General features: G+C 41.2%; 1 protein-coding gene across 1 annotated transcript in view; it reads left to right on the top strand.

Annotated features, from left to right (window-relative positions):
- The window catches only part of SNX14 (sorting nexin 14), a 46239-nt gene that overhangs the window by 26714 nt on the left and 4314 nt on the right, over positions 1 to 15211 (top strand). The window contains exons 17-25 of the mRNA XM_088519777.1: positions 433 to 562; positions 4511 to 4712; positions 5612 to 5695; positions 5809 to 5909; positions 6211 to 6322; positions 7062 to 7102; positions 7231 to 7350; positions 13922 to 14045; positions 14499 to 14663. Of these exons, the coding sequence (XP_088375903.1) occupies positions 433 to 562; positions 4511 to 4712; positions 5612 to 5695; positions 5809 to 5909; positions 6211 to 6322; positions 7062 to 7102; positions 7231 to 7350; positions 13922 to 14045; positions 14499 to 14663 (1079 nt within the window). The remainder of the gene's footprint in view (positions 1 to 432; positions 563 to 4510; positions 4713 to 5611; positions 5696 to 5808; positions 5910 to 6210; positions 6323 to 7061; positions 7103 to 7230; positions 7351 to 13921; positions 14046 to 14498; positions 14664 to 15211) is intronic.

Raw genomic sequence — 15211 nt, 5'->3', positions numbered from 1 at the left:
GCATTTAAATATACTACTTATGATGCTTGGCAAGAGTGGATAAATATTTAAATAGAAGAGTACATGGAAAGGGACAGAGTTAGTGATCCTCTCGGTGTGTGTGCCTGTGACAGTTTCTGCTGTGAAAACAAAATTGTTTTGCATAGTCAGTTGTTTATTCTACATCCTGCATTACCGTAATAATAGTGTTACTGTTACTCACAATTAAACTTGTGGTAGTGCCATATCTCTACTAAGATTACTTAAAATATTGCTGATCAATAAAAGAACAAACAAATTTTCCATAAACTATTTTAGCTTAAGTCAAACTGTAAAATATGTCAGCTACTTGTTTACCCAGCTGTTTCTCTTATTTCTGAATTATGTGCAGTGACTTACAGAATTGCTATATAATATGCCTTGTAGTGTAAACTTTGGCTTCTGTAATCTTAGGACCACACAGAAAAGAGGAGAATCGTTTGGAATCAGCAGAATAGGCAACAAAATAAAAGGAGTATTCAAGAGTTCTGCAATGGAAGGAGCTATGCTGCCTAACTATAACTTAAATGAAGATGATGATTTTGTGAGTAAAAGTTTTGCATGTGTCTAAATCTTTCTGCTGTCTTATTTCACTGCAAGGATTGTGTGTGCCAGTTTCCACTTAATTTTTTTTCGATTTTTTCCTGCATTCATTCAGAAACCAAGGCCACATCCCTCTCATTAGTCTACCTGTGCACTTATTGCTTGAGTAGAGAAATTTTAAAAGTAATATCTTCTTTAGAAAAACAATTTTGTCAATGTTTCGAACAGCTTTATCAATGTTTCTGTACACACCCTCTGTAAGTAATTAGTTCATTGATTTTTACTGTATAAAATTTGATGCTGTTTCTTCATAATTCTAATGATATATGGTAAGTTATATGTGGGACATGTCCCTTCATTTCGTATATGGCACAATTCCTTAAAACATAGCATTTTTTCTAGTGTTATATCTATGAGTTGATGTGCAAAGTAGTGTTTTCTCCCAAGGTCATGAGCCAGTAGTGTTTTTTTTCATTTGTCTTGGGTGTCTCCTTCAGCTGAAGCTTTTCTTTAATGCCAAACAACACTGAATGCAGCCAACTGGGGGAGGATCAGAAAGTTTTTGAAAATCATGGGTTCTTTTTTTTTTCTCCATTCAAAAAATTTGCACCTTAAATCCTCACCAAGCACACCTTGATAAACTACCTCATTTCGCACAACTTATAAATTCATTTTTAATCTTTTATTATTCATTGTGTTCAGAATCACATTTCAGAAGAGGGTCAGAAAGACTCAGCAACTTTTCTTTGCCATTTTCTCTGCCTCTCACCCTGTATATAAAATAGCTTTTTTAAAATTTTTATACAAGACATGACTTAAGTGAGCAGAACTGTTGCAATTAATTTCTTGGAGAGGTCAGTTTCTCCTCTCTCTTAGGAGGCCAGATAAGGAAAACGGATTGAGTTTCTGACATTGCTTCCAGATTCTGCCAGCCAAGGGGAGTGGAAGCATAACTGCCAACTTAAGGATTTAGTACAGAGTGGTTTTACCTCCCTTCTTTTTTCTTTTTTTCTGTAAATGAGGCTTAGGCATTCTCTGTCATTTCCTTTCCTCCCACCAGTGCTCCACCTCTAAACTTCTGAATGTATTTTTTTTTTTAATTTGGTTCATATCAGCCAAATAATAGTGGCCTGAGAGTTTTTGGAAACTTCTTATGCTGGGGCTGAGGAGAGAAATCCTTTGAAAAAGCCCTGCTGAGAAACAAAAGCTGAAGTGTGAGCTTGCACTTTACTAAAGAATCCACACGAGAGATGGCATTTTCCCAGTAATTTAGTCTGATTTTTTAATTTTATTTCAGCAGAAACAATACATCTCCTTTTAATTTATGAAAGTTTGAGCTATCCAAGCAATGCAGATTTATTTAAAAATATTTCCTAGTACGTCTATTAATTTTTGAGTTAAGAAACTATTAGTTAAAATAGTCTTTGAAGAACATATTTTTGAAATTATGCCTCTTACCTTGACATTTTGAATACTAACATAGCAGACGTGTAGGTTAAAGTATTTCACAAGTTTCTATCTCCAGCTTTGTGTGCAGCTCTGAGGTAGCAGTCTGTTCCCTTAGAAACAGTGTCCACTTAAAAAGTTCTCTCCAAAACTAGATTATTTACCCATCTATATTTTTTTCCAGAGCATCCCTCGTAAGTGTTGAAAATGAATGGAATAAAGTGTCTGGTCCAATGTTGATTTAGTTGTGGAAAAATTCATCTGACCCTGATTTGAGTGGAAACTGGAATGGTTTTTGATCTGGAGAGAACAGGTTTGGGTGTCAAGCGCAGGCAAGAGTTTTGATGAAGTCAGGCCTAAGCATTTAGTTTTGTCAAAAGCTGTGGAGATGGGAAGCTCCCTCACAACCCCGCGGTTGCTCTTCAGGGAGCGTATGGGCCATTTATTCTGCTCTGTGGTATAAGCTAGTGCTGCAGCGTGTAAACCCTCCCCGCAGCTTTCAGGCTGGTTTATTCTGGCCACTTAGTGCAGGCAGCCCTGTGGGTGATTTAGCTCTCGCACCGAGAACCTTGTCAGCCGAGCACGACCTCTGTGCATTGGCCACAGGGGTTGCTCTTTCCCAGTCGCTATTTACATTTTCATTCAGTAAATTGGGTAGGGGGAAGCAGAAAATTGTTTTGAAAAGAGGGGATTTGGTTCTTGGATCTATGGAAATCTCTTCGGAAAGACAGTGGTCCACATTGCAATGAGTTTGAGGATCATTTCAGTATTACGTGAAGGCAACGCTTAAAACCAAGCAAAGGTTACTCGGTGTGTGGAGCCATTCGTGCCTCAGCTGCAGCTGTTGTGACCATGTGAAAGTTGTAGTGCAGACAGAGCCAAAATACTTTTGTTTGACATGAGAAGCCAGATCACAACTTCTGTAGTTATTTCAGGGGTGCTGTATTGCCTTCATGTGTTACTAGGATTTGCCCAGTACATCGAAAACTTATTAAGCCATTTGGGCTTGGCCTTTGAGGGGAATTTGACTTTAAATTATGGAGCTAGGGAGAAATAACCTGAAAATTAGACTCGTGCTTTTCAGTTCTCTTTAGTTTGAGAGTTTAATTCTCCTCATGTGTTGTAAATTCATGCATTAAAATGTCCTGTTTTAATGTGAACTAGTGAAGGTGCTTTCAAATGTGTGGATGTGCATGGAGCTCACTAAAATAATTTACTTTCCAACGGTCACACGCACGGAGGAATGTACTATTACCTGAATACGGATCTCAGCCCTGCAGAGGGCAGCGAGCAGGGCCGGTGCTGGTTTCAGCCTAAGGGCGGTCGCAGGATGGGGCCTTCAGCAGAGAGCTCCGCGTTGGGCTCCGCTGTTCGTCCCTCATCCGGCAGGTGAGGTGGTGGGGCCTGCCTTCCGCCAGGGTCACTGGACTTCCTAGAAGCTGTTGCTGCCAGGCACCAGGCTAGTTTAGCTTTGCTTTTGTCTCTTACACAAGCCGAAGACCAGCTCCATCCTTCCTTCTCACTGTCGCTCTCTCCTCATTTGTAAAAATGGTTTTCACTTTTCAGGGTGTTGTGTGTTCTGTGTGGTGAAGATAAGGCCTGGGTTAACTATTTTGGAAGAATAAATAGCTTTTCAGGATTGCATTTAACTGTGGCATTTTCAGTTCAGGTATATGAGATAGTTTTTATGTGTAGATTTGATTTGTTGACCTTCCTGAATGATTTGTGGAGCCTTCCCTGCTGTTCCCTGGGACGTGGGGGCCGGTGCGCGCTGTGGTACGTTGGTGCCGCGTTACCTCAGCTGTAGCAGTAGTACCAGGGATACAAAGCATGCGCTAGTTCGGCACTGGGAATCTGGATCAGGATTTAAAGAACCGCTGCAGTGCTCCCCTGGCACCGGTTCTGAGGTCACCTTGTGTATGGAAAAAATATTACCAAATTTTATGGCATGGAACGTGAGTTGATGAGCTGAGTGCATTAGAGCTGCCCTGCACACAGCCAACAAGGATTAAATCCGCCTTGTTCCCTGATCCCAATGCATCTGGAGCAGACGCTTAGGACTTTTTTAGGACCTTTTTTTTTTTTTTTTTTTTTTTTTTTTTTAAAGTTTTTAGAGTTTTTTAAAAAACTCTAGCTCTGGGCCATAGGGATAGTTCAGTCCCCATCCTGGCCGCGTTGTATCCATCTTGCAGAGCAAGTCAAACGCAGGCCTGTTTGAAATGCTTTCATTTTTTCTCCATTATGAAGTCTCAGATACGAGAGTTGATTGTGCTATATATATGTTCACATTTTATTAATTGTGAAAATTAATCTACAATAGACCTAAACCCAGTAATTTCTCCATTAAGAAAATATTTTCTTTTTCTTTTAGTTCTCAGTCAGTAATCCTGAGTGCATACTTCATTTACAAAGACTCATTTATGTTTCATTAACATATATGTGATTTTAAAAGGCTAAACCAACTAAGATAGAATTGTAGATCTTGATGTTTGAATCTCCACAGATTGAGGAAGGCGTCATGGTCATGGAGGATGATTCTCTGGAGGAGGCTGTTAGTACCCCAAATACACCCCGCAACCTCACTGCATGGAAAATCAGTATCCCATATGTAGATTTCTTTGAAGACCCTTCCTTGGAAAAAAAAGACAGAAAGGAGAGAATTCCTGTGTTCTGTATTGATGTAGAGAGAAACGACAGAAGGGCAGGTATGCAACATTCTTAGGGATAAAATTACCTTTTAAAATTCTCCTAGCTCTGTTTTGATGGCTGTGATGGCTGTGGTGTACATGCATGTTTTTCTGGCTTTGAAATAATGAGTTAAAAATTCTGCACAAATACGTTTGACGTGTATTATTAACAACTTGCAAATGACTCCTCACAATGAGTCAGGTCCATTTAGACTTAACACCAAAGCTTAAAGCTTAAGAATGTCCCTTTTTCCAAAAAAATCCTGTGACTCACATTAATGAGCTAACATCTGGCCTGTATCTCTTTATACTCATTTTTCTTATTCCCCTTTTATTTATAACAGCATTCAAAAATACAGTCATATAAATAATGCTGTTGGCACTGAATATATTTTGGGTATGTTTGGAATATTGTTGAATAAATAGCATTTTCTCTAACCGCAAAGTGTACGGCTCATACAAAATATCTTTTGGTAATCAGGAAACACACATGCTTTCAGATAGTGTATCTGTGTCTAGATAACATTACATCCATGTTGAGTGGAAAGAATAGCATCATCCTGAGCCTGTGTGGAATGCATTAGTGAAGCTAAAGCTAACACTTTCACAAGGAGCAGGTGGTCTTCAAGTGTTATTTAGTGATGTGCTTCAGGAAGAAGTATGGTTAGGCTTCAAGCTGATGGTGCAAGGAACTGTATTCCACAAGTAATATTTCTGTAACTTATTGGTTAAAAGTTTGAAAAGAGATGCAACATAGTCCTCTCTAATGAATTCTGAGTTTATAAAGTGGTCCGTTACTCAGAACTTAGGGATGCAGTAAAGGAGATGAGAACTTCTTTGTTGATGTCTTTTTTTAAAAAAAAAAAAAAAAAAAAACACATTAACTTTTTTTTTCTGTTGTATTTTTTTCCCCTCAGTTGGGCATGAACCTGAACACTGGTCTGTCTACAGAAGATACCTTGAGTTTTATGTGCTTGAGTCAAAGCTAACAGAATTTCATGGTATGTTGCCCCACTGCTTAGACTGCCTTTCAGTACTGAGCTTAAATTAAAAATAATGAAAGCAGTGTCTGTTTTGTTTCAAGAATAATTTAATCTGCTTGATATCTTACTAGGTACATTCCCTGATGCTCAGCTTCCTTCAAAGAGAATCATTGGCCCCAAGAACTATGAATTCTTAAAATCCAAGAGGGAGGAGTTTCAGGAATATCTGCAGGTATTAAACGAACTCTGAGGGAGAGAATGTTAATAAAACTAGCGATGCAAAACTAATAAAGGAATATGTGTTAAGTTTTCTTCCTCCATCCCGAAGTGATTTGAAGAGTTACAGTAATGGTTCATGTGAGCACATGAAACATGGTTAAAATTTCATGTAGCTGAAAACTGGTAAATATTTTGCAAATGACATTTCATACTATAGTAACATAATGCTTTGTAAACGTCTCTTGTTGCTCTAGAAAAACTGCTTTTGAAGATTGTTTTTAAAGTACTTCTCTCTCCTTCCTTGTACCTCAAAGAAACTTCTGCAACATCCAGAGCTAAGCAACAGCCAGCTTCTGGCTGACTTTCTGTCTCCAAATGGAGGAGAGACCCAGTTTCTTGACAAGATGTTGCCTGATGTGAATCTTGGTATGTAGTATGCCAAAGATCTGGGGGTGGAAACAACTCTGCTCCTTCCAGCTGTTAAAATCAAAGCTCAGGAAGCAAGATGTGCTGCTATTTTTTCCTCAAAGGAAAAGCTCATTTTGGCATGATTGGAAGTGGGGGTAGAAGGGTTGCTTTTGAACCTTTATATCAGCAAACAAGGTGGTAAGATTTCTCTACCAAATTATATAGTTTAGGAAGATTTATAGCATTGGTACAAGTCCAATCTAGATGAGCCAGTCATTTTTACAGCTTTTTACAATAATCAGTTAATCACCTGTATAGTTTTCGTCTTTTAAGCATCTTTTGTTACAAATCCTAAACCCTTGGGTTACCTAAAAGCTGGATATGTTTAAATATATATATATATATATAAATATATATATATCTTTATTTGCCATCTTTAAAGAGCTGCATTTTTGAACTGCTGCATTATTTTCAATGGAGTACTGGACAGTGAGCATGCAAAATGCGGTAGAGCATGAAGTCTTTTGTTTGTTGTAGCTTAGTAATTTGTCATGATGTGTTGCTGTTATGTTAAGAAGTCCCAACAAATATTTGTAAAGTTTTATACACAGAGATGGTCCTTGCCCTAAAGAGCTTACAGTCTGAATGGATAACATAAAAGTAGTAAAAATGAAAAAAAGATGGAAAGTGTTATTAGCAGTGCTATCCTAAATATCAGGCAATGGTAACAGAAGTGCTTTTTTGTTCTTAATTATAGGTAAAATTATAAAATCTGTTCCAGGAAAGCTGATCAAAGAGGTAAGTCTTCCAGGTTGCCAACTTTTTAACTTCAGTGGCTACTTTTACTGGTTTGCTAACTTACAGTCAAGTCAAAAATTGTAGACCATAGTTACATAACTGACAGGTCACTCACTGTCTGATTTCAGAAAGGTCAGCATTTGGAGCCCTTCATCATGAACTTTATCAGCTCCTGTGAATCTCCCAAGCCTAAACCAAGTAGGCCAGAACTTACCATTGTCACTCCAACTTCTGAGAACAACAAGAAGGTACAGTAGATTTTCTTCTTTCTCTAATTTATAGAATTGGAGAAAATTGACCTTAATCTGAAAATGCAAGGAATAAGGTGAAAAAGCCATAAATAGAAGAGATGAACCATTCAATTTACCTTCTTAGGGAAGGCAAAGGTATAAAATGGGGAATGTTTTAATACTATAAGGTAACTTCCTTTTTGAAGAACTTCGGTGTTGAAAGGGATTGTTAGCGGGCTATAAGCCAGAATTGTTAACATGGCAGTACCTGTTTATCTGTCTTTAATGAAATGTTTGTGTACATTTACATGTCTTAACTACAACTGTAGTCTTAACTACAGTTAAGACTGTAAGTCTTAACTACAAGTCTTAACTTAACTACAAGTCTTAACTTAACTACAAGTCTTAACTTAACTACAAGTCTTAACTTAACTACAAGTCTTAACTTAACTACAAGTCTTAACTTAACTACAGTTGTGCCCTCTGACTTTTTACTGGTAAATGCCAGTGCTTCCCAGTCCCATTTTGACTTTTTACCGTGTTTTAGGAAAAGGACTTTTTATTTACCTGCGTTTGTGTTTAGAGCTTGGGAAACTCTGGGAAGACTTTCATTAGCTTCAGGGACTCTAACAAGAGATTGGTCTTTAAATTTTTGTTTTAGGCTGCTGTAGATCATTAACATCTTTGTGAAATATACAGAGAAGCATTAACATTCCTGGATTAGGATTTTGGAAATGCAAGTTCTTTTTATTTCCCTATTACAGAGTTGGCATGATTTTAGACAGATCATTTGATCTGAAATAATGGTAAGTCGGGGATATTTATGATCACAGTTAATTTACTTCTTGGCAGATTATAGTAGAAATAATATTAGTATTTTAATACACTTGACATACCTAAAGAAACCATTTAAGCAGCAAACTCTGCACTTTGCAGAGTTCCTATGAAAACAGAGCTCTTTGCTTGAAATACTTTCTTTAAGAGACCAAAAAGTAATTGTTTAAAATGGTGTTCAAAACCATTTGGGATTTGTGAAAGGTTTTTTTTTTTTTTAAAAAAAAAAAACACTATATAGCATTGGTCAACTAAAAGAAAACTCGCTCTCTGAGGTGTTAGTCTTGTAGGAGACTGTTAACAGGAATTCCAGCTCTAAAAAAGGTCTCGCCAATTCTTTTCAGTCTTGGTGAACCCAGAAAAGAAACGTGTCCATATTGTGACTTGAACCTTGGAATTCTGAGGAGTTTTTAGACTAAACTTAGATTTTTTTTTTTTTTGGCTTGGCTTGGCTTGGCTTATGTTTTCTAATGCCTGATTTTACGAAACAGTTCTGTGGGGGAAATTCCTAGTCATCGCTGACTGGGCTCTCTGCATGTGTCTGCTCTGCCCCGGCCAGAGCCGGCACGGGGAGGCCAGCTCTGCTCTGCCATTCCTTCCTACTCGCTGTCTGTTCCAAGGGCTGAAGTTCGTTGGTTTTTTTTAAGCAACTTTAGTTACAGGGTTTGTGAATAACTAATTGGTTCTGCGTGTTCCTTTAGATATGTTTTTAACGAAATCTTTGTTTCTTTTGGGACTTACTTGCCATAAATACAAGGAAAGCTCCCGCCCTTGGTATACTGTTTAGTGACGGGCACCCAGGACATGTTGCTCTGCAGATGCTGGAGGGCAGTGCCGTGCCCAGACAGATGCTCAGTAGCCCTGGATCTGCTCTTGCTCACAGCACTGCAGACTGGCTCCAGCGGAGGTGCCCAGTGCTGATGCCTTCACTGCTCTATAGTGAACTTGCCATCTCGGTTTAGCCACAGTGCACCTTCTCTCACAACCAGTTATCAGAGGCCTGCTATCCCAGATGATTTCCTTGGGAAAAGCTTCGTGCTGTGTGGCAGCGCCCCATCCTGTTTGTCACTCCTTGGGTTTGATTTGTGCCACTCCAGTTGCATCTGCCCCACCGTTCTGGTTCTGATCAGGTGTGTTTTGGAAGCAAACCTCCCCATCATTGCCACTTACCTCTTGATTCACACCTGGGAGCTGCCCTGGACCTTGTGAACTGAGTTTCCTCCAAGTGAGGCTAACGTGGGAAGCTCTCTGGGAATGCAGGTGCTAAGGGCTGCTCAGCCCAACTGGCCAGACCAAAGCTAGACTGAGGCAAGTCCCTGCAGCCCCAAAAGGAGGAAAAAAAATATAGCATAGACTTCAAGTCCTCAGTCTGCCACAGTTTGACTCCTGTGGTGCCATGTTATGTAGTGAATATATAAGCACTGTGCAGTATCCCTAACTAGATCCTTCAGGATCCTCTGCCTAGTCACCCATTCCCAATGCAAGTTGGTGATGTGTGCAAAATTTTTGTACCAATAACGAGGCTGCCCAGAGAGGTTGTGGAGCCTCCTTCTCTGGAGATCTCCCAAACCCGCCTGGATGCCACCCTGTGCCACGTGCTCTAGGTGTCCCTGCTGGAGCAGCAGGATTGGACTACGTGAGCTCTAGGGGTCCCTTCCAACCTCAACAATTCTGTGAGTCTGTGATACTGTGACATGGTGTGAGTTACTTGTATGGAGCCAGTGCATATATATAACAGCAGAAAAAATAAAATAAAAAGCCAAATAGAGGTTGACGAGGTCGCAGCACGGCTGTTCTTGGTAGCTGCTGAAAAAGCCCTCGGGGCAGGACAAGGATGTGCTGGCCACTTCCTCTGCAAGTGCTGTCTCGAGAAGAACCTGTAATCTCATAGCAAAAGCACTGTGACTGCAGATTTTTTCTTTTTCTCACAAATGCTGTAGTAGATTTTCCGTTGATACTTCTGTTCTGTGTAACCCAGCGTGCCTGAGGCGGTGCAGATCCCTCCTCCCCTCTCAGCGCGCCGGAGGCTCCTAGGGGTGCTCAGGGCTGGGCAGTCCCTGCCGGCTCCGACGCTGCCGGCTCCGACGCTGCGAGCAGAGGCCCCGGCCTCGCTCTTCAGTAAGAGGGCCAGAGAGGCCTTCGGTGCGGGCCGCAGCTCCGTGTTTTGTCAGAACGCAGCCGGTTTTGCTGCCTGGAGGATTTTTTCTCACTCTTCTTCCTTCTGAGTGCTCCTGGTGCATGTGTATATTAAGTATTGGCAGAAGGACTTTTAGTTAAAAATGCCTGACGAACCTGGCTAGCTCCTCTCAGTACAGCCAGTTGCATTTGGATTTTGTCCCCTGTTAGCTTTGCCAGGAGAGAAGATTTACCAGCTTTGCTGGAAGAATACAACTCCCTGTGCAGCAGTAGCTGCCCCCTCGAAAGGGCACCGAGGAGACTTGCAGACTTCTGTCTTCCTTCAGCTGTGCCTCTGCTTTGAGTGTCTGTAAACAGCTCCCTGGCCTCAGAAGAGGCTTGGCCAGCCCTGCTGGAGCAGCCGGCAGGGCTTGGCTGATGCATGCACTGACAACACGTGTGTGCAGAGGCCTTGCTCCAGTGCCCTGCCATGGGCTGCCAGCAGCAATAGCTGCTCTGGAACCCCCCGAATACCCTATATATTTGTGCATAGCTATGTGCATATTTACTATGCATTAACTGATGTAGTAAAGACATTACCTACGCTCTTTCTTCTACCGTTTTGGTAAAGTCATCTGTGTTTTCGCGCAAGCGAGCAGAAGCGGATGGGGAATATTCATGCTCCTGGCTGTGGATATTGCTCCTAATTTTATTTTTCCTCTGCAGTTCACACCTGCCACCGAGTGGGTGCGTGAGGACTTTTGCGTTTGCAAGTTACTGACTGCAAGTTGAGTGACTGCCTTTTTTTGATTAGACACTTGCTGTGAGGACACAGGCTTCTCTTGTTAGCTTTTTCCATGGAGGTTAACAGTCTGCTGTGCAACAATTTTCCCAGGTCTTTTTCTTTGTTTTCTTCATGTTGGCCTTTTTCTCAAGGTTACTTTTATGTTTCATTAATTTCAAGAACTTCCATTCTTGAACCAGTACCTTTACGTGGAATTTCCCCTCCCCTTCCAAGCTGTTTTTAAAATATTTCACAGTGTTAAAATCATTCATAAAATAATAGTTCCTGTTTACTCTTGAAGATCTTGGTATTGATAACATGGAATTTGTCCTGCTTGTCTTTTTTAGCATAATTACAATAGTGAGCATTGTATCATGTCTCAAATTTTAAAATAAGCAGAAACATTTACACAGTGCCATTTTTTAAATTTAAAAGCATTTAAAAACAAAAAAGCATTTAAAAGCAAAATCATGTGCTTATATTTATTTAAATTACTGAATGTAATCTTCACTCTGGTATTTAATATTGTATATTCATTTTGTTTCCACTTCACGTTCTTCTGAGATGAAATGCTGGGAAGTACAAAATATTAAGTAGAGGTGTAATGTCCCCTTGGTCGTGGCAGCTGTGTGCCTCATAATTGTGGTGTTAATGACTGCAGAGGGAGTACGTGCGTACAGTGGGGCAGTACAAAGTATCTATACTTAATAAAAAGTGTTCAGGCTCAGTAACCTTGGCATAAATTGATGAACTTTAGCTTTCTGAAATGCCTTGTGCAAGAGAGGACAAGTTTCAAGCTTGACAAGAACAAGGCACCATTATGCTTCCGGTGCAGGACATTACCCGTGCTCAGAGGTATAAACCATGTTTGGCAGATATTTAAACCACTCCTAGTTGCCATGAGAGTTAAAATAACTTTTGGAGATCAAAAAGCTTTACCCCAAGATAGTCATCTCTTTCTAGAGCACCCGTCAGGCAGATGTTAATGATTTAGTGTGGGTTGTGTGGACTCTGAAACTTCACCCATGCGGCACAAGGGGCTGCTGTGAGCTGGCACAGAGTGTGTTCAGTCTGTGGGGGCATCTGAAGAATTGGGGACATTTGTTGAGGTCCCTCTGATTCAACTGCAGTCGTTGCCTGTCCCAGCTCAGTAGTGAGGGGGTGCAGATTTCGGTTTACACAGGACTCCTCAATCAGCACAGCAGGCACACTCGCATACAGTGGACATGATTAATTACCTCTTTACTTTCCTGGGTGCCAGTCAGCATTAACAGCATTTGCTCCTTCGTGTAATTTATGTCATGCCGTGGTATTGTTTAGGTTGAGCGAGCTTGCTTAAAATAATGCCAGGAATTCAGGGCTGGCAAAAAGCAGGGCCTAGAGAAGTGCTAGTCAGAACCTGAGCTAGACAGGTTTCCTAGCCCAGTTTTTCCTGAGAATGGAGGGCCTTCTGTTTGGACACTGGCATGATTTAGAGCCCGTTGTGATGCAGGTGTTTTATGGCTTCATTCATTACAGAGAGAACTACACTATTGGAAGTAGACCAGGTATAGGTGAATTACTGGTTGTTCCTTGGAGCTGTTTTAAATCGGGAGTGTTGCAGAAACCCTTATCTGTGTGATTAGGAGGCAATGCTGTAGCTACATTGTTTTTGCCTCTGCCGCTGGGATATTTTTGTTAGAAGCTTAGCGTAAAGTCTTGTGCTTTTTCTCCATAATTGAGCAGTATTTTGCATAATTTCTTTCTGATCTGTAGATGCTGCATTTGAGAGTAATTAAAAATAAACTAGAAGCTGTTGTTAGGAATTGCTGAATCTGGAGGGTTTCAGGGCTCAGAGGCATCCCACTTTCCAACTGCCCCAGGCTGGGACCAGGGGAACCTTCTGCTGGGTATCGGACTTGTTACAGGATGCAAAGAGGAACATCTTGGGATTGAACCAGACTCACAGCCCCAAGTTTAGGGAAAGAACCAAAGGCAGGGGGAGGGAGAAATCAGGGTGGGTTGGGAGCAAGAAGTCTGGAGCAGCTACTGGAGATGCGTGAGCCTGCTGGGCTTGTGCTTCTCTAGGCTTTTCCTTTGGGAAGCCCTGGATTGCTGCGCGGCCCAGCTGGTGCTGGGAGGGATCCATGTTGATGTGTACATGTGTGTGCACGTATCTATTTGCTGCCCTGTGTTGTTAGCTTGTAGATCTGTCATTGCTTGTAGAGCCATGTCACAGTTCATCGTGTGTGTCCAGGTCACTAGCTAACTTTCTGGCCGCGTAAGGAGGCTGCCCTGTAGCCACCTGCCTGGCTGGGGTGACACAGGTGCCGGGGTGACAACAGCTGCTGAAGGGGTGACACAGGTGCTGGGGTGACAACAGCTGCTGAACTGGATGTGCTGTAGTCTGGCAGACTGAGGCAAAGTGAAGCAGAGCTGTTTGCCTCCATGAGAGGGCTGGGAGCTGCAGCAGCGGGAAGCTTGGGGACGAGGGACAGAACCGCGACTTGAGCCACAATAATTTTTTCACTAGCTGAGGACCTGATCCTGTCCTGTTTTCAATATAATACCAATTTCTGTGATTAGGAATCATCTACTTCCTAGCATACTAGAGCATACCTTTGATAGAGCAAATGTTCTTTTTCCAGCCTTTCTGTGAGGATGACAGAACAGTCACAACCCAGAGAGGTTGTGGAGTCTCCTCCTCTGGAGATCTTCCAAACCCACCCTGTGCCACGTGCTTTAGGTGTCCCTGCTGGAGCAGGGGGCTTGGGCTAGGTGATCTCCAGAGGTCCCTTCCAACCTCAACCATTCTGTGATTCTGTGATTCTTTTGTCTTTGGATGGAGTGGTTTCAATGCGACATTTCTGTTTTCAGCTCTTCAATGATCTGTTCAAGAACAACGCGAACCGGTCTGAGAACACAGAAAGGCGACAAAATCAGAACTACTTTATGGAAATTATGACTGTAGAAGGAGTCTATGACTACTTAATGTTTGTTGGTAAGAAGTGATTTCTCTTGATTATTTTTCTATTTTTTTATGGCAAATACGAAATTCAGGTTCTTCAGCAAGAAATAGAATTCCATTGTAGTGCTCTTGTTAAGTTTGCAAGTGCTGAAATAAGTTTCTTTCTTATATCCCTTTGTGTATCTCATAGAATGAGCTTATGGGCATAGAGGTCCCTTCCCTTCACACATGTGCCTAGGCTGGTTGTGCACTCTGGGCACCAATTAATAAAAATATTTGGTAGGGAAACTGGGAAACTGGAACATGGTGCATTTCTCAGAGTTGCACAAATAGTAAAAATATTATTTGCTTTTTGTGTGTGTGTGTATATGTACATATATATGTATATATATGTGTGTGTGTATATATATACACATATATATAAAAGTGATTTCTTTGCTCTTGCTGTTGGAGGACTTGTGTAAATGTGCTGCTGGAACTTTGCAGGTAGAGTAGTTTTTCGCATTCCTGACTGGCTGCATCACCTCTTCATGGGAGGAAGAATTCTCTTCAAAAACACGCTGGAGCTGTACACGGACTATTATCTACACTATAAGTTAGAGCAACTCTTTCAGGAGCACCGTCTGGTTTCTTTGATAACACTGCTAAGAGGTTAGTAAAGATTATGTCTTTGCCGTAAGTGCGCTATTTTGGTTTGATATTTTGAAATCCCTTCTGTTAAGTACTCAGGTACTCTCCAAATTTCATGAAACTTGACTAAAAGCCAGAGGAGTTTTAGGAATTGAGTGAAAGATCTCAGAAGTTCAAGCTGCCGAAAGATGTTAGCCACGTTGTCTGTCAGTGATGCCTTACTACAGAAATGAACAGTAATAACAGTAATTTGATAAGGTTTGCAGAGGACAAGAAAAGGAGGATAAAGGTTGTTCAGTAGATCAGATGTTTTGTGCTCTCTTGCTAAATTAATTTTCATCTGTGCCCTGTATAACAGTCTTGCTTTAAAGTATTGTTAACTTTTTTGTGTCATTTGTTGTGGTGGGCTTTTGAGTGGGCTTGAGTGTGTTTTGCCCATAAATAAGGGAAGGGAGATAAGTGACCCCCTGTCGTGACTGCTGAGAAGCATTATCTGATGGCACATCTGACCAGAGCTCCAGAGCCAGGAGCAGCTCTGGCCGTCTCAGTACAAAAAGAGACCTTGTGGA

Source organism: Tinamus guttatus, unplaced genomic scaffold (assembly GCF_059628265.1).
Source record: "Tinamus guttatus ecotype Peru unplaced genomic scaffold, ASM5962826v1 Tinamus_guttatus_pri_ptg000070l, whole genome shotgun sequence".
Taxonomy (NCBI): domain Eukaryota; kingdom Metazoa; phylum Chordata; class Aves; order Tinamiformes; family Tinamidae; genus Tinamus; species Tinamus guttatus.
Note: the sequence above shows the minus strand (reverse complement) of the source record. Positions and strands in the feature narration are given on the sequence as shown.